The sequence below is a fragment of the Mytilus edulis genome, chromosome 5 (genome assembly GCF_963676685.1).
Source record: "Mytilus edulis chromosome 5, xbMytEdul2.2, whole genome shotgun sequence".
Classification (NCBI taxonomy): Eukaryota; Metazoa; Mollusca; class Bivalvia; order Mytilida; family Mytilidae; genus Mytilus; species Mytilus edulis.
Window position 1 is genome coordinate 95,706,285 of NC_092348.1, and position 27,589 is coordinate 95,733,873.

Sequence of the window (27,589 nt, forward strand, 5' to 3'; positions counted from 1 at the left end):
AATTTTTAGGATTGTGCTTTTCTAACCCAATGTTCTTTTCACTTACATGATACACAAAAGTCTCATACTCTCTTTCAAGTCCAATATATTTTAAGATGTATTCCTATATTATTATTGTGTTGTTTTATCAACAAAAGTGCAAACCTAGAAATACATAACAAAATCATTTGTTGACAGTATTTGATATATAAAGATTTATTTATATAATAGGATTTTTTTTCTCTATCAAGGAACCATTGAAGTCAAGATTAGGAGATCCCTTGCCCTGTGAGACAGATATATACACATTATATAGATTATATACCCCCTTACCCTAATTTGAACCAATACTCATTGTAGTTCACTAAACCAATTGACTATGGAGAAAACACTGAACATTGATCCTATTTAAAACTGAAACATGGCTCTAATCTACCTTTAAGATACTTTTGAAAAATAAAATAAAAGATTTTGTAATACCTTTATAGAATCTGAGAAGCAGACTGAATTCCAGATATTAAACATTCATCAATGAATCATGAAAACGAGGTCAAGATCAGATAAATCTGGTCAAACACCACAAACACCATGCCATCATTCTATACACTCAATATAATTGACCAATTGCTTATAATATCTAAGAATCATATATAACAGTGAAAACCTTAATATTTCCTTAGGTTAACACATGAATAAATGAACCCTGTTGGAAAGACATGAAAACCTACCAAACATTCCATAATCCAATTAATAGTGTCTGATAAACACAAACCACAAAAGCTTTACAGTGTCCAATCAACTATGAACATAAGGTCAAGGACAAATGAAACCTGCCAGTCTGACAGTCAAACTTTACACTCATTCCATAAACCAAATATAGTTGACCTATTACTTATAGTATCTGAGACAGGAACCCGATCACAAAAACTTAACCCTATTCACTGATCTATAAAATGAGATTGAGGTCAACAGGAACAAATATTACAGCATTATAGTATTGTTTTCAACCAATATCCTTAGTTTCCAAGAACTGAATGGAAAATATACAATAACCAGTACACTGTAGTTAATGATTGCAGTATTTACACAAGAACCGAATGGAAATATACAATAACCAGTATACTGTAGTTAATGATTGCATCATTTTCATAAGCCACAGTGACCTACTTTGTATGCAATGTTTAGATTCTCATAAAAGCTCACTAAACTGGATCTGATCTCTTGACACTACACTGGCCAATGTCAGAGTTATTTTTGATAACTACCTAAAGGAGTAGGTCCGGTAAGGGTCGATTTTGGCCCCAAATTTCAGTTTCATCTAACGAGATATTTAGGACACTTTTTAAACACTGAAGTGTCTATTTCAATTGATTCGATTAGTTTATGTAAAAGATTTTAACTGATTCAGTCATTAAAAACGCTCCGATTCAAGCTTAAATATGAAAAATCTATCAAATATGCCAAAAAACGTCACTTTTCAGATGGTTTTCGTCAAAAATGAAAGTGGCCGCATCCGTGTTCATCCTCAACCTTTATATATGTTATGTATTATCATCAAATACAACTTACATTTCAATATTATGAATGAACACGAATGCGGCCACTTTCATTTAAGACGGAAACTGTCTAAAATTTAACTAAAATGCTATAATTGTGAAGATTTCAGTAATTTAGCATGACTTTATGATGCTAGTACACGATATATGTGCATTGTATTGTCAAAAACAGCACATATTTATGTAGCAGAAGCATTCTACTTTCCAAAAAATAGCTAACAGATTACATTTTCACAATTTTGCAAAACTGCTTAATTTTCGGGCCAAAAAGGGGTCTTACTGAACCTACTCCTTTAAAAAGAAGACACCTACTTTGGAAGCTCATATACATACCTAGTGGCATGGTTTTAGTTTATGAAAACTTATGAGGATGTTTCACATGCACAAATTAATGTCAAGGATTTCTTGAACATTGTTCAGGTAAATAGAAAACGATTGAATAAAACTCAACATTAAAATCAGGTGATTTAATATTTATAGGATAGTGCATGGAAAACCATGTACTATGAAAATTAGAGGGCTAAAAACTGACTTTTCATTGGACGAGAAGGGGTGAGTATATTCTAAAACATGATTAAGTACGAGCAATAGCGAGTACTTATCATGAAGTAAGGGATTATCATTCTCTTACAAACTTAGAATATTGTAAAGTGCTCAAGGTTCGAATGAGTTTCATTGTCAGCATGGTCAATGTACCTTAAACGTTTATCATTGATGCATGACTTCATTTCTGAGCATTTCATTTATGAGTTAGTTTTAATGATGTAAGGACTACTTCTTAATTTGAAAAATATTAAAAAATGCATTACTAGTATCATGATTATAGACATTAGGTGACACAAGAGTACAAAGAAAAGGCGGGAATAGTAGTTGTTTCCTGATTGTGAGTATGAATGTAAATCATGTTATATTTTAGTGAAAAATTATCCTTTTTCTATTAACAGTTTAAATTGAAAAAAAAATTACATTTGAGTTACAACTTATTTTATTTCACAGTCCGGCTTTTTAAATCAAATACTATTTCATTAAGTGAAGGAAAGTTCTAATGAAATGCATTAAATTGTTTTGAAAGCTGATTTAGGTGATTTTGTACTTTAAAACTTTTTTAGTTTTTCTGGTATTGCTTTGATATTGTCTATTCGTTTTAGTAATTTGAAGTGAAGTATACATTCAAAATGATATTCAACATGTTCGAGGTACAAATTTTAAACTTCAACTTATTTAGATTTTATTATCGTTTTAGTCAGGTTTAATCACTGAGATAAATTCTTTCAATTTAATAAATGTGCTGTTGTAACACATTTATAGAAACTCTTTGTTTTGAACTGTAAATGTAATGGTTTATTTCTTCCTCTGTGATATTTTATCCTGAGGATAATTTGTTCTGGTAATTTTTTTCCAGGCATCATCAGGTATTTCACATTTTGATTTTTTTCCAGAGGAGTGAAAATCTATTTGTGTTATGAGGATAGTATGTACCGGTATATAATTGCCCTACTATATTTCACAGAACCGTGTGAAATAGAGTCCCATTAACTACCATGTAAGTTACTCGCAATCAATATATACCTGACTATAATTATAAAATGTTTCACAAAGGTAGAACAAATTTGCATAATTTATCAAAGGGAGGTAATTATGAGCAATTTAAATTTTAAAGATATTAACATAATATATTTCTGAATCTATTTCATAGTGAAGTTTATCCTTGAATCTTATTTCTTATATATTCATTTATATAAAAAGATGACTTACAACTTGATTTAATAAGACAGATAACATTTCACAGGTAAATACTATCCAGCTATTAAACATGCTTTTGTTCAATGGCGGATCCAGGGGGGGGGGGTTCCGGGGGTGCGCACCCCCCCCCCCCCTTTATTTTTGCCGATCAATGCATTTGTATCGGGACATATGTTTTGCACCCCCCCTTTGCCCTGGGTTAGCACCCCCCCTTTCGAAAATTCCTGCATCCGCCCCCGTTGTTCTAATATATTGTTATGCTATGATTTATCTGATTTCCATATAATCAACAACTACATCTTTGTCCCCAGACAAAACTATTTATATAGTTAAAAATATCATCATAATCAAATTCTTCTATTATTGTTAACAGTAGTAATGCAACTATATTTCTACCTGTAACTTTTAGATTTATATTTGTACTGAGATATGAAAACAACTCACTTTTACATGTATTTCACTAACCTTATTTAATCATGATATTATTTTCACAATTACGATCTTTGAAATTACTTCTGGTTTTCTTCCCTATGTTTCATGATAATTTTCTTTTTAAAAGGATGATATTGACTTGAAAATTTCAGGAAATTTTTTCAATGATAATTTGTGAAATTATTTCCCATTATAATACATTTTTTTTAACAATTTCGCTTTATTTCAAATACAATATTATTATTTCATAGTATTTTTAAAGGATAAGTTTTTTCTAATAACTATTCAATAAGTTACCTCCAGATAAATAAAATATCAACAACTACACTGTAAATATACCTGACGCCTGACGTGTCCGGACGCGTTCAAAATTTGTACACCGAATGTTTAATATTTTAACGTCATATGTTAATGCTTAGAGACGTGTTCAAAGTTTTAACGTTTGTGTTAAAACTATTTACATGTGTGTTCAGACACAGTGAACACCAGTGTTCAAATTCTGATTTAAAAAAAGAAGACAGTCGTTTGTCCGATTTTCTATCCTTCTAATTGGCAAATTCAAAAAGAAATTCTTTAAAATATATGAATGTATACGCAGGATGATGATCTTATGAATTTTTTACTAATATTTTAGTAATTGGGAAATATTAAACTTCCAAGCTGGCATATACATGATATGTGTATAGTTTATGAACTTATTTTATTATTATTACTAGTTTTACTTATAAGTGACAAAATAATGCATATCAATTAGGCCTGTTATGATAATATCGTAATTAAAATATGTCGATGTTTATCTTATTTCATGATCCGTTCAGTTTATTAACATTACATGTTCAATCAGTGTTCAAATCGCTCGAAATTTTGAACACCTCGCGTTAAAAAAATATACCAGGGTACCAAATACCGGAAACAGATATCGGCTGGTGATTTAGGCGGTTTAACGAAGAATGGATACACATAAGGAAGAGAACTAGAGAAGGGACTTCTATCCCACATGAACATGAAAAAGTGAGTAACAAGTGGATAATCTCCATAGGTAGTTCGATGGCTTGCCGCTTCCTTGTTATTTTCTCATGTCAGATATATATTTGTCAAATATGCATAACTGTTATATCCAAATATTCAACAAAATAAAAGATGAATTAAAGAACAGGATTTAGATTAAACGTTCATAACAAATGATTTCCTAAACTGATGAACAACCAGTCTGTGATCGTCTGTCTGTTATACAGAATACATGATGATTGTTGCCAAGTTATCCACGTATATTAGCTGAAAATCGCTGAACACTAAGTGTTAAGAACTCTAACATCATGTGTTCAAAAATGAAACACAAAGGCATTAAAAACTGAACACCACACATTCAATTGATGAACACTAAGTGTTTAAAACTCTAACATGAAGTGTTCAAAAATGAAACACAAAGGCATTAAAAACTGAACACCACATATTCAAATGATGAACACTAAGTGTTAAATAACTCTAACATCAAGTGTTCAAAAATGAAACACAAAGGCATTAAAAACTGAACACCGCACATCAAATTGATGAACACTAAGTGTTAAATAACTCTAACATCAAGTGTTCAAAAGTGAAACACAAAGGCATTAAAAACTGAACACCGCACATCAAATTGATGAACACTAGTGTAAACATTTGGAACACCATTTCAGTTGACTTAGAAAATGCATTCGTTTTTTTTATTTGCAGGAATCGTTAGATTGAAATGTTTGAATTAGGAACCGGTAGCCAATAATCCCACGAAGGTCATTTCTGCATGCTATAAAGTGTTGGAAAAAAAAGATATCAAAAAAGGTATGACAATATGTGTGTATTAATAGCTTATGTGGGTGTATCATTTCTATATCTGTATACCTTAGGTCAAGAAATCGACTTTTGTAATTTATAATGTCAAAACCATAGAATATCAATTTGTACTCTAGTATATATCGAAATTAAAGCATAACAATCATTGCATAATTTGATGTTTTATATAAAAAAAACTCTCTTCTATTAATTTTAAATTTTATTTTGCAGGATATATAGGCTCATAGACATTACTTGTTGTGGAGGATGTTGACATTTGGAAGTTGATAACAACACATAAAATGCCACTTAGTTGATAGCTTTAAGTGAAGATGCACTGAAAAGTGGAGCGTTCATTGTATGTGATCGCACAAGAACTCTTGGAATTTGCAAACTTTTAAACTTTCATTGTGACATATATCTATATCATAAACTATCATCTACTTATCACTTTGACATGCTTTTTCGGTTAGGATACACATGATGTAGCAACTATCTTTTCATGTAGGGATAAATACTTATTTGTGATATGAAGTCAATTTAAAAACATTATGTATATATGTGATTTCACTGACTGTTACTTGTGATATCATAAGGTATTCTTGTGTACTTTTTTTACATGTCTTACATATATGCTCATTTGATTATATAAACAATTACTTGTTAAAATATGTTTTATTGTTATATTTTGCCTGATTCAATATAGTTTTTATAACAGTTTAATTAAGTTTAGTATTTATGGAACATTATGTACGCTTGAAAATAGAACATGTTCTACATTTGAACACCATCACTTTGAACACCTATGTCAACTGTTCTGAATGTTAACATCTGGTGTTCTGGATCTTAACATTTCTGGTTTTGAACATGTTCAGTGTGTTCAAAAAGTGTTACATGGCTGTTGAACGCGTCAACGTATTAAGATTTTGAACATTCGGACACGTTTAATCGTTGAACACTAATGTTAAGGTCTCTAACATCAAGTGTTCAAAAATGAAACACAAAGGCATTAAAAACTGAACACCACACATTCAATTGATGAACACTAGTGTAAACATTTGGAACACCATTACACGTTCAAAAAGTGTTACAAAAAAGCGTTCAAGCAGTGTTCTATTTATTAACACTTAGATTTACAGTGTACTGGGACATTTTTTCCTCCGAATCAAATTTCACCCGGATATATTTTTGCTTTACATAAATAGGCCCAAATAATAGGATAATCCCTTACTAAGAACATGGTTTACATTCATTCTTCACAATTAAGAGACACCAAATTCTACAATTTCATTGGTCGACAGTACTTTGCTATATTCTAACAATCAAAATACATGATAAGTTTTTCTAATCCAACAGTACTAAATTTTCATCAAAATTGAAAGCAGTATTATAAATATTTGTTTTTTTCAGCCTTAGTTCATTCTGTAAATCTTCACATCTGGAATCCAGGGAGGATGCTATATAACATCCAGGTGTGAACAAAACTGTATTCAAGCTCCAATTATTTACCTTACAGCAAACACATGTGTAAAGTTTCCTCTGTACTTAAACTGTGTAGTGTTTTTTTGCAATGTTAAGAACATTAATCTTGTACAACAGATTAATCTATATTTTAAAGTTGCTTTACAGTGTATTTATGTATTTTTACCAAATTATGTTCAGAAGGGTTCTATGAACTTCATTCCAATAATATTTGATTATTATTTTTTTCTGCACTGTAAAGATTTATATTTAAGAACAGGGTTTGACAAAATCATAATGGTACAGGTTACAAAAAGAGGTAAACCACTGAATTAATTGCTCCATTGCCTTACTATGTAAAATATCTTCATTTTCAAATAATCATAGCATAGCTCTTTTGTATTAATAGATCAGTGGCATACCAGGGATAGGGGTTAAGGGCATACAGCCCCTTTTTAACTGCCCAAAAATATAAAACAAGAGCAACACTGAAACATCCCACCTGCTTTACTGACCATTGATTTTATGTTGAAAGTCTTAAAGATAAAAAATTTAATACAAGTATCACATAAACTTGACATATTCAAAGATCCATGACAATGAGGTCAAGGTCAGGTAAATCCTGTCAGACAGACATTTTAACACCTTCCAATTATTCCATAAGCCAAACATAGTAGACTGATTGCTTATGGTAATGGAAAAACAGAACAAAACACAAAAACTTCACATTGATCAATGAACCATGAAAAATAGGTCAGACAGACATTTACACCTGACAATTATCCTATAATCCAAATCAGCTAATCTATTACTATCATGCAATATTTGAAAAACAGACCAAAAAAACAAAAACTAAACATTGACAAATAAACAATGAAAATGAGGTCAAGTTCAGATGAAACCAGTCATACTGACATATACTCCTTACAATCCTTCCATACACAACATATAGTTGACCTACTGCTTATCATGCTTATGGTATCTGAAAAATGGACCTGATCACAGAAATTTAAATTTAACCTTAATGAAATGACCAAGCAAAAAAATATTGATCTCAGTTCCTTTAGCTTTTATTAAAATAACCAATACATTCTTTATATTTGAAAGTTAACTTACTATGCTTGGAAATTATTTTATTTTAATTATGATGTCTTTAAACCTTTTGATATTGTAATTGTTCTAACATTTCACAATGCTATAGATATACATTAGTGTTTATTTTTGTTGGAAGAATCAATTTAAGAAAACAATATCTCTATTCAGCATCAGCTGTTTTATCTTATCAAACTTTCAAATCTCATTAAATATCGGCATTTTCTGTATCTTTCTGTATATTTTCTTTACCGATTCCATGGAATTTTGATTTGATGAATAATAGGATTACATAATGTACGAATGATGACGAAAGTACAGTAGAAACTTACATGAGGCTGTTTAGATTTTGTCTAATTCCAAAAAACCAAAAAACTTACCAGACAAAATCAGAAGGGGATCAATATCATTTATCAGAAGAATTTAATTATTTTACCAAAAAGCCGATTGATTTCCTATAAATTACAGCCAAAAATAATACTGCTACAAACTCTGATGATATGAATAGGAAAAATAACTCTATAATCAGATAACATCAGTACTGCTTTTATTATATGCCCAACAATTTTTCTTTGATGATTTTTGTACAAAAAGAATAACTATCCACATGTTGCTTTGTAAAAATGATTGTTCATAATGCCAGGAGCATATCCAAGAAATTTGCAATAAAAAGTTTCATACAATAAACTAAGAAAGGCTTGTAGTCAAGATCTCTCTGAGGTTTTTTTTGGGAGGGGTGCCATGATACTCTTACTTTAAAAAGTCAAACAAATCAGTTAAAATCTTCTTGTGTCATTTTTTTCAGATCAAATGAAATTAAAAATCTGTGACAAAGAGGGGGGTTACCAATTATATAACTTTGTAGTACAAAAAGAAATATACAACAACAATCAAGAACAAGAATGCCATCACTTCAGTACAGGTTTGAACTTGGTCCTTCTTTAAAACTTTCTGAAACACGGACCAATAAGGGGATAGAAAATGAGTACTCCTTTATCATGCTTTAGAATTCATAAGAAAGCGAAATATATTAAGGTTTGTATTTCTATCATTAACATGTGAAAATGTTTTAAGAAATGTTTTGTGAATGGTGAATGTCATGGTGCCCATCAAAGGCCATTGGAACAATAAACATTCTTATCCTTAATTCTTACACAATTCCCACCATGTTGTTAGGCTGAGAACATTTTTGTGTCTATTTCCCATAAGGCCTAGTGACAGTACTGAATACACATCGTCACCTGAGTATGTTACATATTTGGAATATATCTGTCTATACAACTGCATGTCTGTCTATGATTTATGTGCCTATTCTATAACATTTATAGCTCTTCAGTGTTTAATTACCTAATTTAGTAGCATCATAAGATGAGAATTATAAGATTTATTAGATGCTGATCATGAGATTGTCATATTTTGACAGTGCCTGTCTCAACATGTGCATAGGGACAGACATTTTCTGTGGCACATTGGAGTAAACCCCAGCCAATTTCTAAATTGTGTTTGAATATTCTCTACTGAAATTTTGAGCCCTCTCCTTGAAGACACTTTAACCCTTACCTCCATAATGACGCCTTTTGAAGCCTTCCCCTTTACTCCATAATGACGCTTTTTGACGCCTTTGTAGTACCTCATTTGAAACGTCTTGCCTACGACAATCTGTATCAGACTTAATAAAAATTTTGTATCTAATATAAAAATGATATTCATGAGAATATCTAACTGGAATTTCATTGATGAAATATTTGTTTTCACAATGCATTAATACTTTAACTGATGATTTTTTTTTATTGAAAAAATCCTATGCGAATTAAGCATTTGAAGAAAAAAAATCCATGGAAGACAGGGTTAAAACAAAACCCAGCTATATTTTCTATTGTTTATAAACTCAGGTTATGTTAAAGGAAATCTTGAGAATTCTTGGTGAAAAAATATTCTTTTTCTTTTCTCAGATGCTCTTTTATTTGACATGACGGCTATTGTGTAATGAATGCTGTGTTACTCTATCTATTAGAGTTGAAATGAATCTAATGAGATGAAAGAGAGGGAAGGGGAGGGGGTGCTCTATTATTTGACATGATTGTCGGGACAGCTACTGTGTAATAAATGCTATGTTGCACATCTTGATAGAGGGTTGCAGCTCACAAGGAACTAATTAAACCAAGAGTTCCAAGTGGTGAAGTTGAAATCATCCCTTCATGAATTTTACAGACGCCATCATGAGTTGGTTGACCATTACAGAATAACCGTTTCATCAGAGTTGAATAGTACCTGATGGGGTATGGGGATACTGCAAAAGATTATAGCTTATAAAATCAAACAGTTTTTCTCCTTCCTTCAGGGGCAGATCCAGCCATTTTCAAAAGGGGGTTCCCAACCAAGGATAAAGGGGTTCCAACTATATGTACTCCTCAAAATGCATTGATCATCCAAAAAGAAGGGGGTTCCAATCCCAGAACATACCCCCCTCTTTTGGATCCACCACTGTTCCTTGATAAGATAAATACAGAGGCGGATTTAGGGAAATGAAAATTTCTGGATCCGTCACTGAAATTATTTAGACTTTGTTAACCCATTAGATATAAATTATATATTATATCATAGGATAATATAACTATCTCATTTGTTTTCAAAATTATAATTAGTTTTCTGTTCAAGAATATTAAACTTGGTGAATACATTTGTCTTTTACACTTCTTTTACATGCATATTTTAATTTGATAATTAGATTCCTAAATTATATAACAGATATCATGTTAAAGAGTACAGTAGTAACACATTATATAAATACACCTTAGAATAGATACAGTTTATGTCTGAGATACTTCAGATAATTTTTCAATCATGTTTTCCAATTATACCAATTTACTGGTAATGTCTAATTAGAACTCAAAAATAGATAATTGTTCTTACCACAATTTGGACCTTGGTGACAGAATTCTGCCTGGGCCGTCACTTGGAATTGAGAATCCATGGTAAATCCAAAAACCAGAGAAATATCACATGTTATTATTATCCTGTGCAACTCATCATAACTGAGGGGGGTTAGTCAAAAAGATGAATCTTCATTGGGGCACCCAATGGGGGAATTTTGATGTAAACATTAATTAGTTCCACAGTTTATCTGATTATGTAAAACATTCCAAGACTGATAAGGACCTGCTTTTATCATGATGAATGTTATTTTTATAAAAGTTTGGTTATTTATAATTTTGTTTACATTTCTAAACCCCATCAATGAAAGCCTATGGATAAAAAGTATTATCATTTTTCATTTTGTATTTATGAGGTTTTTGTGACCTTGTTTCTAGTAAGGAATGCTTGCACTTAAGACTTAGGATTAAGTATTTCTTTATTTATTATGGGCAGTTTCCATTTAACATTAGGCCTGCAACAGAATCTAAAAATAAAAAAAATCTTATTGTTATTACAGTTTACATCTGAGGTTAAAGTGACCATGTCCCATTTTACTTTATGATAGCCTTTAGATGAAAACTCCTTTTTGTACAGTTCAATTTATCATTTTTTATACATGAGGTTTCTGTGACCATGTTCTATTTTATTTATTTTTTAAGTCAAGTAATGATAGCCTTTAGATGAACAACTTTCTTTTTTCAAGTTTTTGTAAATCCAATTTTATCATTTTGTATACATGTGATTTTGTAACATACCTACTTATTTCTAGGTGGTTTAATTGACCTTCGGTCAGAAATTAAAGCTTCCAGATGAGAACAATTTTCTTCTCCTTAAGAATGTACTTAGGTGAGGTTTTGGAATTCATGTCAAATGTTCGGACTCCTTGGTGTTTTTTCATACAATACAATGTAAAATATTTTGCCCCATAACACACATTTATTTTTCATGTAATACTAAATAGCCCATGAAAGGTCATTTGCCAAAATTTTAGAAGATTCTTAATTTTCTTTCTTTTGTTTTGAGACCCAAAAAATACCAATGGAAATATAAGGTAAAAGTCTGAGTCAGCCTTTTCCCGCCATATTTTAAATCTCAAATATCTCGAAAAGGAGGTCCATGACCTATCAATATTTTTCGCATATTTTTATCCTTAACGAATGTTCTACCGGATTATAGTATCAATTTTAAATTCTTGATTTATTCATTTTTCGCCTAATCTCACCTAAGTACATCCTTAAATACAATTGAAAATACAGAAATTTGGTAGTTACAGTACATGAGGCAACATCCCTAACTCAAAGCCAAACATATATCAACAGAAAAAGGATTTTTATTGTTATTTTTCATCTTGAAAATACAATTTAGATCAGAGACAATATATACATGTTTCTGTTAAGATTGAGGCTGAGTATCAGCATACATTAGAATTGAAATTGTTTTTTTAGTTGGAGGTGACTAAGCTTATGTGCATTTGTTTATCTAAACAAAAGTCAGAATATGCTTTAAAAAATTATGTTTTACTTTCAGATCTTAATTCATATCTGATTTAGTTGATTCATGTAGCTATCTACTTGATGTATTTATAGTTGGAAAACAGAAAAAAACTGATTTAATGTTAAAGCATGTTGTTGAATTTTCTGCTTTTTTTCAAATTACAGCATTACTTATGATAAGAATTGGTTACAACATTTTTTGCAGAGGTTTCTTATTATTCTCAACAATACATTGGATGGAGAGTTGTCTCATTGGCACTCATACCACATCTTCCTATATCTAAGCATAATGTTTTTCTGTCCAGTATATATATACTGGCAAAATGAGTCACAAATATATTGAGTTTTTGAACAAATTTGAAAATTCAAAGCATGGCAAACAGGAAGTTGATGTCAACCAGATATATAAAGCTGGAGTCTACAAATCCCCAATAATTTGAAATACAAAAGAAAAATTCGAAAGAAATTTCATGAACTTCAAATAGAACGAAACCATGTCAATCCAAACTCAAACAATAAATAGAGAATGTGTCCAAGGGACACAGATGATGCTCGTGCTAGCATATAACCTTATATTGGACCACAACTACATAACTGTAAGAGTGACTCCACCCAAATTTGAACTTGATCTGTGTTTAATAGTCATAAGCCTTGTATCTAAGTTTCATAAAATTGGTTGAGACAAACTAAAGTTAGAGAAAAAGAACCAAAAATTCTGAAATTTTTCAACTTGTAAAGGAGCATGACTTTAGTAGAATCATAAGATGAGTTATAAGGTTTATTATATGCTGATCATGAGATCGTCATACTTTGAGAGTGCCTGTCTTCAACATGTGCATAAGGACACACACTTTCCTTGTCACATCAGAGTAAACCCCAGCCAATTTTTAAATGGTGTTTTTAATTTCCACTCTGCAGCAGTGTTGCAAAACCTTTATTTCTTGTGAGTATATACAAAGGCCCATGGCAGCACCATGAGCAAATCAATGTGAATGATGCCAGTAAAACATGAACAATGAAACTTTTATCTGTCAATACACCAGGATTATAACGGATTGATACCATACAATCATAACATGTACAATATCTATACAGTTCAGGATTATGACCTGTTTGAAAGCATAAATTCACAACAATATAATACCTATAGTTAACAGGATTATGACCTCATTGAAAGTTTACAGGGTGTTGAATACTTCGACTTTGTACTTATAGAGATCAGGATTATGACCTGATAGATACTTTATATTTTCAATAATGTGAGGTTAACCTATTAGACACCTCTTTCATATACCTATAATTCTTATATGATTTGCATATCTATAAATACTTAAATTGCATTGGTCAATTAGAATTTTTCTCTTGGTTTACACTTCGATAAACCATGTTTCCGAAACTACTTTCGTAATCTATTCATGCGCGATACACATCCTTGCAGGAATACTTTAATTTTCAGCAAATTGAGATTAAAAAACAAATGCATAACAGTTGTTTCTGTTCTAATGCATATAAAACAAAAAAAATAAAATAAATAAATAAATGCACTATAGCTCCGAAAATATATATAAGTAAATTTAAATAAATTCCGAGAAATTTCATGAAGGATTTGGCGAATTTACGTCATGGCAAAACACGACATCATACGAATGAAAACTTCTAAGGGAAAGATTATTTCGTTACGTGTGCTATTCAAATTTGGATAATATCTCATTAAAATGAAGTTTTAGAGGTAGGTGTTATTTTATTTTAAATTCTGTTGCATTTATCGAACATTTATGGACATTAGAAAGTCCTTAGTCACGACCTGTCAGTTGTGCATGTGATGGTGATTATAGTAACCTTTACACAGAAAATGTTAATAAAAATTGAGACTATTTGGCTTCAGAATTGTAAGGATTAAACACATTTTTTCTAGAGGTTATTGATGTGTAAACTGGGGCTCTTACTCGCAAACTTTGCATAAAAGTCCTAAATAAAGATCAGGATTATGACCTCATTGATACCTTTCATTCACAACATGAAGTTTACCTTATAGATTCCTCTTTCATATACTTATAAAGTTCAGGATTATGTCCTCATTGATACCTTTCATTCGCAACATGAGGTTTACCTATTGTATACCTCTGCAATACACCTATAAAGTTCAGGATTATGACCTCATCGAAACCTCACATTCACAACATGAGATTTACCTTATAGATACCTCTTCAATATACTTATAAAGTTCAGGATTATGACTTCATTGATACCTTCAATTCTAAAAATGAGGTTTACCTATGAGACACCTCTTCAATATACCTATAAAGTTCAGGATTATGACCTCATCTATACCTCACATTCACAACATGAGATTTACTTATAAGATACCTCTTCAATAAACCTATAAAGTTCAGGATTAGGATCTCATCAATGCTATTAGAGATGTACCTGTTAGATACCTCTTCAATATACCTATAAAATTCAGGATTATGACCTCATCAATACCTTACATTCACAACAGGGGAGTATGTTTGTCACCTCAACAGATAACTGGATTATGTCATGATGTTACATCATTCACAGCTGTTTAATGGAATTCTACACAAGATAGATACCTGGCAGTTATACAACTCTCTTATGCACTGTTTACATTACAGTGAAAGTGCACAGATTTTTATTTTAAATATTTTAGTTTATAAATAATTTTCAGATAATGATTGCAAAGAGATATATTGTATTATCGTTTGATACAGATTATTTTCCTTTAGAGATGGAGCAATAAGAGCTAAATAATTTGTATCCCAATTTATTTATTTTTGATTTGTAAATCCATGAGACAGTATAATGCAGTATAATGTCAGACTTTTATCGTTAAGGAAATGAAACCTTTTGCAAGAATAACTACCTCTTCACTTGGGTATCTAAGTTTCAGCACCAGGTACTGTACTATAAGATAAATGCAAAACCTTTTGTTGGTGTATTTTTATCTTTTTTTTTTCTTTTTCTGTACAGTGAAATTATTCAATGATTGATTTAGTGTTTCAAGGAGAAGTTTACAGTTGCTATTGACAATGATTAGAGGTTAATATATCTGTAATAATAACTCAATGGAACAGTACCTCTTAAGACAATTTAAATATCCAAATGAGCAGGTACTGATTCTGGGGAAAGGTTATATTTCCCCAGCAAATTTTCGGAGGAAATTACTTTTAAATATCTGTAAAAGCTATATCCCCTCTTTCAGACTTCCTGACTAGTTAAAAAGTTTTTGATATTCAGCATTTTAGGCATTTTGTGATTCTGCTAGAGTGAAAAATCTGTAACTTTAGATCATTTTCAAGAGATTCATGTTCCCACAGAATTATTTGTTTTCAAATAAAAAACAAATCCAAATCTACAAGTTTTTTTTTTGTGGAATACCATGTTAAGGCTTTTCTGGTAGTTTTGATCATTAGACCAATACAGTGAATCTATTGATCAAGTATTTACAACTGTTGTAATTAATTATATGATCAGCGCTGCATGATAAATGATGAGCCTCTGATAGACATTACAAATAAAAAACTTATTTCAAATCTTCTAAGCCATGTGTAAAATGAAACTAGAATTGTTGATAGACGTCCAAGATTCCGAATAAAAGGTTTGTAATCATCTAAACCATTATACTCATACATCAAAGATGTACACATTTTGTAAGTGATTCTATAAACTTTACAGATATGTTTAATGTACTGACTGCTCAAAATTGCAATTTATGGTCAAGATGACTTAAGGGAGATCACTCCAAACAACACAATGTTTTATCTCGTGGAAATTGAATTCATTTGTTAAAATTGAGAATGGAAATGGGGAATGTGTCAAAGAGACAGCAACCCGACCAAAGAGCAGAAAACAGGTGAAGGCCACCAATGGGTCTTCAACACAGCGAGAAAATCCTGCACCCTGACGTTTCACATGACTTCTAAACAAAAGTTGTTTACTAGTTCAAAGATAATGGATGTCATACTAAACTCCGAAATATATAAATGAATTAAAATTAAAAATCATACAAGACTAACAACCTGACTTGGGACAGGTGCAAAAAAAAATCTGCATACAGGTAACTGTGAAGCAATTATTTTTCAGGTTGAAATATGAGTATGAAATGATGAACTTCCGACAGGAAAGAATCATTAATCAACTGTTTTACAATTACTTTTGTAATGCAAAAAACTTGGCAAAATAAAGCGATAAAGTGATTATTGCTTCCACTATAATAAATGTAATATTAAATGTACTGTGAACAGAAACTAATTCTATAACAAAACCCCCATCAGTTATGGTAATTATCACTCAAGAATTTTCAAACTTTAAAATGCAAGGCTGCTAATATTTTTAAGTTATAAAATATTCTGTTAGAAGCCAGTTTATTAGACAGAGCGTTTCCCTGTGATGTGACTATCAAAATATCTTGTAAATATCCTACCCTGAGTAAGTCTAGTAGGCTCACAGACAAGATGCTGATCTATGAAGCAGAGTTTAGCCAATGGAGTAAATGTCACCACTCCATGTATATTGTCTATATAACAATGGTCATCCTCGACACCCGTCCCCTGTATAATAAGGTCAGGAAGTACCTCAGCATCAACGGTCCCTATATCTGTTCTGCCTGGAAGAAAAAAAATTGGGAATGCAATCTTTAGACCCTGTTGCCTGCTGGCATTAATTCTAGGTCTGAAAAGAACAGTAATCCTGATTCGTCCAGGACTTTTTAGTGGGAAATATCTTTGAATCTTATTGTACTCTCTAGTGCTCCTAAGCCTTTTGATGAAAAAGAAAGTAAATCACTGAAATTGGATTATTGGGATGTGTTTTATTACCCAGCAATTCGCCACTTGCTGATTATTATCAACTTTTCACTTGGAAAATGGGTCAATATTTAACAAAAAATATTTTTGAAAGTTCCCATATGAAGTAATCAATATAACAGTTGTTTTCCTATCCTTCTGTAGGTCGACCTTGTTTGATCTTGTCATTTTTGTTTTATAAAAGAGAAATGCATAAATATTGATGAACTTTATACTTTTGTTAAATATAAATAGTACTCCCCAGTTCATGTAATATAAAAATCTACTGAGGAAAATATTTATCAATAACCCTCTAATTATTAATTTTCCCTCTTTTACTATTAAACTGAGATTGCCCCTGTTGATAATTTCACCTGTCTTATGATTGGATGAGTTTTCTTACCATTATGTAGTGGTATAATAGTGACCGCTGTTGACAGTCGACCACTTCCCAAACTGACCAGGTGTGGTTTATCAGCATGTACTTTAACTGTGCTGTCAGGGTCACTAAGTCTTACATCTTCTTGTCTACACTGAAACATAAACATTGAACCATCAGTAAAGTTTTAATTTTGACCTCCTCTGATTTAAAAAAGCCAGATCTCCCATAAAGACAAGACCCTTCATTACAAGTCCACTGAGGTGGTAATTGCTGATATTCAAAGAAGGTTGATAATGGGGTCCTCAACCATCTAATAGTCATGATACAGTTATAGTTGGTGTATCAAGATGATCTATCAATTTATAACAATGTGGTATTAAACATTTTAATGAAAATAGTTTTGAATTTGTTTGTAAGCTAATCATTAATACCCTTTGGCAACTCCCAAGTTGAGGATCAGCAATAAAATAACTGCTCTTTTTATATATCATTAATTCCCTGTATAACTTGGGCATATCTCTCATACACAGCCATTTCATACCCAATTTCCCCATTGTAATTTCCTCAGATGAAAGATTGGTGTATCAGTATTACTTTTTTATCTATGAATAAATTGGTATTTTCTATTTTTATTAATAAGATAATTAAATCAATAATTGATAGCCAGACTGGTAAAACTGTTATCTTGTTTTTTCTAAAGGTTCCTGAAAATGAACGATAAGTAGGTTACGATGTGTGCCAACTGTTCAGTACTTCAATAAATATATGATTAATGTTATAATTAACATGGAAACCCTTTTTACAGCTGGTTACAGTTTTTATGAAGCCATAAATCATTTCTTTTTTATAAAATAAACTGTTTATAAATTATGTAAACTTTGTCTATACAATAAACATCCTATAAGTTTTTTTCTATAATGTTATATAAACACAGGGAAGACCAAGAGCAATAACTCTTGTGTTATTATACCTTATATTTTAAAATTATGTTTATATTACAAATTGATGACATACTTAGTTATTTAAAATCTGTTTACTATACTTCATAAGATGTGAATGTAAGCATACCAGGAGATGTTAGATAATTAAAGACATCTATGATAACTGAGAGGATCCATAACATACCCCCTCCCCAAAAGTTCCCTCTATTGCAGTTCTATAATCCACACCTCAGAATACACGCACTGTATCTATCAGCTAACAAATTAAACAAATCTATATAGACATCTTATGGGAGTGAGGATTCCATAATTATTATTAAACAGAGTAAATTCTTCCTTCTAATTTGTCATATATTGTTAAAAAGTTAACCTGTGTACTAAGTTACAAGTTGCAGTCAATAACTTTATGATCTACTACATAGGCTAAGTTAAGAAGAAATAATTGACAGCTAGACAAGGTTATCCCTATATGTTTACTCAAACTTTGTTTCTGGGGAAAAGGGAGAAGGTTTGGTACCATTAAAACGTTTAATCCCGCTGCAAATTTTTGCACCTTTCCTAAGTAAGGAATATGATGTACAGTAGTTGTCTTTTGTTTATGTAATTTGTACGTGTTTCTTGTTTCTCATTTTTTTTTATACAGAATAGACTGTTGGTTTTCCTGTTTGAATGGTTTTACACTAGTAATTTTGGGGCCTTTTATAGCTTGTTGTTAGGTGTGAGCCAAGGCTCTGTGTTGAAGGCCGTAAATTGACATATAATTGGTTTACTTTTATAAATTGTTATTTGGATGGAGAGTTGTCTCATTGGCACTCATACCACATCTTCCTATATCTATATAATCTAAAGCCTGAACTATGTTCCCATCATTTCAACCAATATTTGAGTTCTGTCCCTTACTTACATTAGGAAATCCATTATAATATCTTGGTAGGTTGCCTAGACTCATCATAGTTGATATCTTAGGTCCATGAATATCCTCACTAGAAATCTTAATCCCATTTCATATCCTCACAAAGCATCTTAAGGTCCATGTCACAACTTCATATGGTATCTGAGGTCCATATTACAATGTCACTTTTCCTTGTTTTCAAAACACTCACTGAAAATATAAACATACACGTATACAGTCCAAGTTATCAAATCTTCATCACAGTGCCCTTCAATATTAGTATTAATATATTTAAATTACATAACTGTTAAACTATAGCTTAAACATCCCCATGCAAGAGTAACAATACTTTTAAGATAGAACATTTCTTTTGAAGCTTATAATATATCACACTGCATAAAACATATAAGCTGCACCACATATCCTAGACTTGACTACACTCAACTACCTCTGAATATACAATGTACGTGTAGAAACAGATTAGTCTCCTTACTATGTCAATAACTATTATAATCTGCATATTTCACTTTCAATAAGTATTTTAAGGCTCCAATATAATTAAAAGGTATCAGTCTTTAGTGAACTTTTTATTTTCCATAAAATAATGTTAATATAACAAGCATGATGAACAATCAAGACATCGACTAACATAAACTGATGCAGTCAAATTTAAAAGTTATCCCGTGTTCAATTAAATAGTAATTTCTACAACGAGTATTAACAATGATGTTTACTTATGCAGCATGCACATTTCACTGCAAATCACTACAATAGTATTATCATAAAACCTTGGTCTATATAAAAGGTCGTTTTGTCACTGCTATTAATTTCCAATCTTCTAGACTCCAATTACATGTAATGTGTAATTCTTCAGTATAGATCTTCCACCTGATGTTAAAAATGAAACTGCACTAATAATTTCCAAACAGTCAAATGCTATAATAGTCCATATGTTTACTAATAAAGCCATCGGCTGATTAACCATGTTAACACTGCCACTTTCAAAACAATAGGTTTATCAATACACAATAATAGATAATTAGTTTACTATGTTGATCACAGCCAGTCTTTGTAGATAAATCATATTCTAACAGGCCAGCAAGTCAAACATTTAGGTATTGATTTGTCAACTGTGATACAAGTAGACATGGTCTTGTTATTTAGATAGGCATTTGAAGAAATTCTAAATGAAAGTTGAGATTTTTCAGAACACTATATATATTTGAAACAAACATGCAATAAATGTTTCCCAGTTTCAGTAATAGATGTTACATAAAAACCAGATCAAATGATATAGAGGTAAACAACTGTATGTCACTGTACTGCCTTCAACAATGAGCAAAACCCATAGACCGGTAACAAATTACTTTAAAAGGTGCAGAAATGACAAGTATAAAGCCAATTCTAATCAGAATCAAACAGATTGAATAATACGTCCAGTTACACATATTTCATACATAATTAGGATAACAAAGCAGGTTTATCTGGATGAAGGGTAGGAACCCTTCACCATCTTAAAGGAGAAGGTCCAGTAAGACCCCTTTTTGGCCCCAAAATATAGCGGTTTTCAAAATTGTTAAAATGTAAACTTTTAGTCATTTATTGGATAGTAGAAAGGTTCTGCTACATAAATATGGGCTCTTTTTGACAATACAATGCACATATATTGAGAACTAGCACCATTAATTTATGCTAAATTACTGAAAACTTCACAATTCCAGCATTTTAGTTAAATTTTAGACGGTTTCCGTGTAAAACGAAAGTGGCCGCATTCGTGTTCATCCAAAATATTGAAATGGAAGTTGTATTTGATGATAATACATAAGACACATAACATATATAAAGATTGAGGATGATCACGGATGTGGCCACTTTCGTTTTTGACAAAAACCATCTGAAAAGTGACACTTTTTCGCATATTTGGTAGATTTCTCATATTTGAGCCTGAATCGGATCATTTTTAATAACTAAATAAGTTAAAATCTTTCACATAAATTAATTGCATCATATGGAATAGACACTTAAGTGTTTAAAAAGTGGTCAAAATCTTTCGTCAGATGAAACTGAAATTTGAGGCCAAAATCGGTCCTTACCGGATCAAATTTTTTACATAATATAAGTTTCTGACACAAAACAAATGTCAAGATCTTACAAATCTATTATGTAATATCGTGCAAATTTGGAAAAAAATTGAAAACTACTACCCACCCACCCTTTTTTTTTGGCAATAAGTCAAACCTTACATTTCTTTATACATTATTTACAAGTAGTGTAAGGGAGGTAAATCTGAACATACCAAACATTGTATGTTAACTGTTTTAAATTGCCTCCCTTACACTGTCTATAAATTGTCTTAATTGTCCATTGATCAGAAAACCCTAGTTTTCCCCTTTTTTTGCCCCCAATTCCAAAACATTTAGAGCCATAAACCCCCCCCCAAGTCATTACTAACCATTCCTTAATGGTATGGGAACTTGTGGTATAATTTCAGAGAGATTCATCCACTTTAACACAACTTATTGTTTGAAAACTACAATATAAAAAAGAAGATGTGGTATGATTGCCAATGAGACAACTATCCACAAAAGACCAAAATGACACAGACATTTACAACTACAGGTCATCGTACGGCCTTCAACAATGAGCAAAGCCCATACCGCATAGTGAGCTATAAAAGGCCCCGATAAGACAATGTAAAACAATTCAAACGAGAAAACTAACGGCCTTATTTATGTAAAAAAATGAACGAAAAAAAAAAAATATGCAACACATAAACAAACAACAACCACTGAATTACAGGCTCCTGACTTGAGACAGGCACATACATAAATAATGTGGCGGGGTTAAACATGTTAGTGGGATCCCAACCCTCCCCCTAACCTGAGACAGTGGTATAACAGTACAACATAAAAACGAACTATAAAAATCAGTTGAAAAAGGCTTAACTCAACAGATGGACAAAAATACAAGTGAAATATGCTTGTTTTGGGCCCCCTTTTTGGCCCCTAATTCCTAAACAATTAGAACCATCACCCCCAAAATCAATCCCAACCTTCCTTTAATGGTATTGAACCTTCTGGTAAAAATTTATAGAGATCCATTCATTTAATGTCAAGTTATTGTCCGGAAAACCTAGTTTTCCTCCTTTTGTGCCCCTATTTTCGCCTTTTTTAGTCCCTAAATACAAAACATTTTGAGCAATAACCCCCCAAAGTCATTACTTATCATCCCTTCATGATATGGAAACTTGTGGTATAATTTCAGAGAGATTCATACACTTAAACACAAGTTATTGTTTGAAAACTACAAAAATGCTTATTTTGGGCCCCCTTTTTTGCCCCTAATTTGGGACCATAACCCCAAAAGTCAATCCCAACCATTCTATAGTGGTATTAAACCTTCTTTTAAAAATCTATAGAGATCCATTCACTAAATCTAAAGTTATTGTCCGGAAACTAAATGTGTCTTCGGACGACGACGATGACATGATACCATTATATGACGCAAAGAAATTTTTGCGGTCATGTAAAAACTCTAGTAAGATACCCTGGTTTTAATTTGTAACACTAGAGACATGTCTCCTCTACGAAATAATCATCTGAGTTGCTCTGGAATCCATTAATAAAAACCAAATCGTATAGCATGATCAAAATATTTCTGTCAATTCATAAATTTTAAAAACTTTAAATATCAGGGGAGATAACTCAGATAATTTTTTTAAAGAATATCCTGTCAATTTACCTATTTCATTATGTAGCAAGAAAAGCCAATGAATTAATCCCTTTTTTTCTTTATTTCTTTTCATTTTCTTAAGCATGTTCTGAACTGCTGAGCTCTTTTGTGCACTCTTAATCTAATTTTTGTCTAAAACTGTTTTAATTAAAATACCACCACCAACCAAATTAATCAAAAGATACTATAAAACGCCTGGATTTATGTGCTTAATTTGAAAAACTTAATCATCAAACTACTCAATTATACAGAATTTAATACAAAACCTTGTGAAAGTAAACTAAAAGAGCATGAACTAAAGTTTTCTATGGATGAAATCAAAAGCAAATATTTTATCAGTTCTACTACATTTGAATCTTCAAAGCAGATAAGAGTTGTCTGTTTAAGCTGTTTAAGTGAATAGGTACACTTTTTTGAAAACAGGATAACGTTATTTTAGAAAGACAGAAATGTTAACACGTTTTCTAATCATATTGTTACAATTTTTAGTTAAACCAGTTTTCCAGTTTCTCTTCATTCTAGAAAATTTGATTTTGATTTGCACTGAATAATAGAATTATAACAACTTTTTAGATTATAGAAAAAAAAGTTTTGGAAGGGATGAAATATGGAGACACACATTCCATTCAGTTGGGGAAAATAATAATCTGCCATGGAAGCCAAACAAGAAAAACACATGGATATATCTCACAGTAACAAGTACAACTTTAGTACAATAATCTTATACTTCTTATACTTCTTATACATTTCTGAATTATTCTACTATACAATAAGAATGCATGTAAGATAGGGGCAAAAGATACCAGAGGGACAGTCAAACTCAGAGATCAAAAATAAACTGACAACACCATGGCTTAAAATAAAAGGACAAACAGACAAACAATAGTACACAAGACACAAAATAGAAAACTAAAGACGGCAGGGCAACACGAACCCCACCAGAAACCAGGGGTGATCTAAGGTGCTCCGAAAGTACTAACTAAGAATCGTTTGATGACATAGTGACAACAACATGATAGAAAAGAACTCACACACATAAACAGTTAGTATATACATGTATCATGAAGCAAACAAAACTTATAGTTCATATTGTAACCCCTGCAGTTACAACCTAATGATTCAGCTTTTTTGTGAAATAAAATTGGTTTTATTTGAATTAGGATGGTTTTAATAAAGTTTCAAATTACACTTAAAAGTGCAATATAAATGAAAATAAACAATGATTTAATTGAGAGAAATTTAGGGTGTATAATGTTACTTTGTAGAAAACATCATAAAGCAGACAAAGAATATCATGGGTCATCAACGTCTGATTAAATCAAAAAACCGCCTGGGAAAAATCAGAAAATTTAACTACTTAATTTTGATTGATGCATGTAGTAGTATAACAACTACTATAACTGTATATCATGAACTTAAATACTCTTTAACATGAGTTAGAGATTCAGAGTCTAAGAGGGGCAACCCTCTCTCAGGACAAATTGCACTTAAAACTTTTTAAAATACTTAAAAAAACTACAAACAAAATGCAAAATAAATCTCTGTATTTTGATAAAACTCAATCACTTCATTTTATGAAACAACTGTTTCCCTCGTGCTAGCGTGAACAAGTCTTTTAAACCTCTGAACCAACAAATTTAGTGATTTTTTTTTAATCCAGTTAAAATTGCAGAATGAGTGCCAACTAAATAGGAAAAAGGATTTATACAGAATTTGGCATACAATGCAGCTGAAGAAAACATTTTTTTGTTTGATAATCAACAATCTTTTAAATAAAAAAAAAACATAACTGAATCTGAAAATTCTTAAAGATATTTTTTTTTTCTTTAAAAAAATGACATAATATTAAATACCTCAGTTTTTAAATATGAGTGCATATACATCCACATGAAATTTTATACTTGAAATTGACTTGACTTGAATGAACAATGTTAATAGAATTAATAAGAAATAACTATATACATGTATCATAAGTAATTTTAAATTTAGACTCAATGAAGTACCTGGACAATTCAATATTCAACAAAAGTCACGAATTCTTGTAATCCTCAATATTTGTGAAGAGCTTCCTAATGACTTAACATTCCAATATTAATTTCACAGGCAATTCTAATTTCAACTTTTCAACTTCTTTAATACCATGTTGACTTTGCATGGCTATTTAGTATAATATCATATTGGAGTAATATCTGTCCAATATATGTTGGACTAAGGCAGAGGGACAATATTTCTTACGGACAGGAATTTCAACAAAATTGTTCCAAATATTTTATCAATAAAACACAAGGGCAAGGACTACCACAACTGATGATTTAAACTGGAATTCTATGTAAATCAGGGGTTCACTTTTTATCAATACTACAAATTATCAATATAAAAAAAAAAATGTTTTCACAAATGAATATTTTTGTCCAATAAAGAGTTCAAAACTTTCACTTACCATGCAAAATATTCAAACTAAGTTTTAAATCCTTCTCAACACAGATTCCTTATCCTACTGCTGATAACACATTCCATAAAACACTCAATTCACCCAGGACAAAACTTCAAAAATATGTCACATAATTTCTCATAAAATCAATACTTCTGACAACTCCTGCTTAAATTTTCTTTTTAATCATCAATAGATTTATATTTAAAAGATCCAACAAGTGTTAGTAATTCCTTAAAATATAAATATTTTTCTTATCATTAACCAATAATCACAATAAATATTCCTGACAATCAGTGGTCAAGTAACCAGTCAATTACAATACAGTGAATACACATCCCTGACAATGTGGTCAAGTACTATTAATTACTGTTAATTAGCATGTGTTGATAAGAAAGGTTTATCATACATCTGTTCTGTCAGAGAGAGGTACTGTATGTCTAATTACTTTTATCAAAATGAGGCTGGGATAGAGAGGATTTAATCTACCTGATTGTGTCAGTGAAGAAAGGATTATTACACCTTTAATCAAATTGGGGCTGGAACGGAGTGTTTCTCTTAAAGAAAGATACATCCAGTATGGTTATTATTCATCTTTTATCATATTGAGGTTTCATTGGAGATAACACTTAGTTGAGGTTCTCTAAACAAAGATACATGTATGCAGTATGCTTATTCATATATATCTAATGGACTTTCATCAAATTGAGTCTAAGGTTGATATGTAACTATCTATCTTTAGGGAGGAACAGAATATCTATTCAACTGTGTAGGCTTGTTATCATTATAAAGCCGCCTTTTTATTTGTATTGCTGAGAGCTGCACGCCTTATTACACATAGTATCTCATAATCAGCAGACTATTTTTTCAGATGAGTATTTCGTAGAGTGGGTATTATGTAACATCATAAAAAAGTTAGTCCTGAAAGGTTATGTCTCTTGAAAAGTTAACAATTAAGTTGACCTTCAGGACATAGGGTCAAGGTCATGTACAATGGTATCCTTCTTTGTACCACAACACCAACAAGATTTTAGAGAAAATCATACTTTTATCTCATTACGACAAAAAAATTTTGGGCCCTTTATAGCTTGCTGTTTGGTACGAGCCTTGGCTCCGTGTTGAAGACCGTACTTTGACATATAATGGTTTACTTTTATAAATTGTGACTTAAATGAAGACATTGGAGAGTTGTCTCATTGGCACTCATACCACATCTTCCTATATCTATATACATTAACCTTAGATGAGGTTTTTCATAGGGCACTTTAGTATTTGGCTATTCTTTGGTGTCACAGATCACATGGATACCAACCAAGTGTCACAGATCACATGGAAACCAAGTGAACCACATATTAGGTTGTTCCCCAAATTACAATTTTTTTTTAACAGTTTATATGCAGACTTCAGCAAAACCAAGAAATCAAATGTTTATATCCATGAAAATGTTATTCTTCATTTATCCACAAAAGTTGGTACTCATCAACACTAGACATCATTGAGATGGGACCCATCTCTGTGGGCCTACTGTTATAACATGAGGCATACATTTGTATTTTTACCCTGTCAACTGAAACCACAGATTTTGACCTTGACATTTGACCTAGGAAGTTGTTATAGATGCACAGACAGATGGACTGCCAGACAGACTGATTACTATAGGGCAACAGCCATTTGAAGGGGTCCTAATAAGTGAATCCACAGAAAATATTTTCCCTTCTATAAAGATAAAAGTGAATTGGACCAAAAATCTCCAACAATAATATTGATATTTACAGTTATATTACCCTTTTATTTAACCAAACATTCACATAGACTATAAATTAATTTACATACTATGATAAAGCCTCTTCCCAGGTGTTTACTTTGATGTCTTATAATATCTAATTAAAGATTACCTGGAGTGTTATATAAGTAAAACTTCAAAA

General features: G+C 31.3%; 1 protein-coding gene across 8 annotated transcripts in view; it reads right to left on the reverse strand.

The window, feature by feature from the left end:
• LOC139524889 (uncharacterized) overlaps positions 1-26,124 on the reverse strand; it is a 130,916-nt gene extending 104,792 nt beyond the window's left edge. For 7 of the 8 annotated variants that reach the window (XM_071320037.1, XM_071320034.1, XM_071320036.1 and 4 more), the window contains exons 1-4: positions 25,674-26,124; positions 19,514-19,711; positions 17,690-17,819; positions 16,926-17,108 (exon numbers count right to left, since the gene is read on the reverse strand). In XM_071320037.1, the coding sequence (XP_071176138.1) occupies positions 16,926-17,108; positions 17,690-17,819; positions 19,514-19,561 (361 nt within the window). In that variant the 5' untranslated portion in view covers positions 19,562-19,711; positions 25,674-26,124. Of the gene's footprint in view, positions 1-10,985; positions 11,123-16,925; positions 17,109-17,689; positions 17,820-19,513; positions 19,712-25,673 lie in introns of those variants that run through there. The other variant, XM_071320038.1, reaches the window with a different exon arrangement.
• Between the last annotated feature and the right edge of the window lie 1,465 nt (positions 26,125-27,589).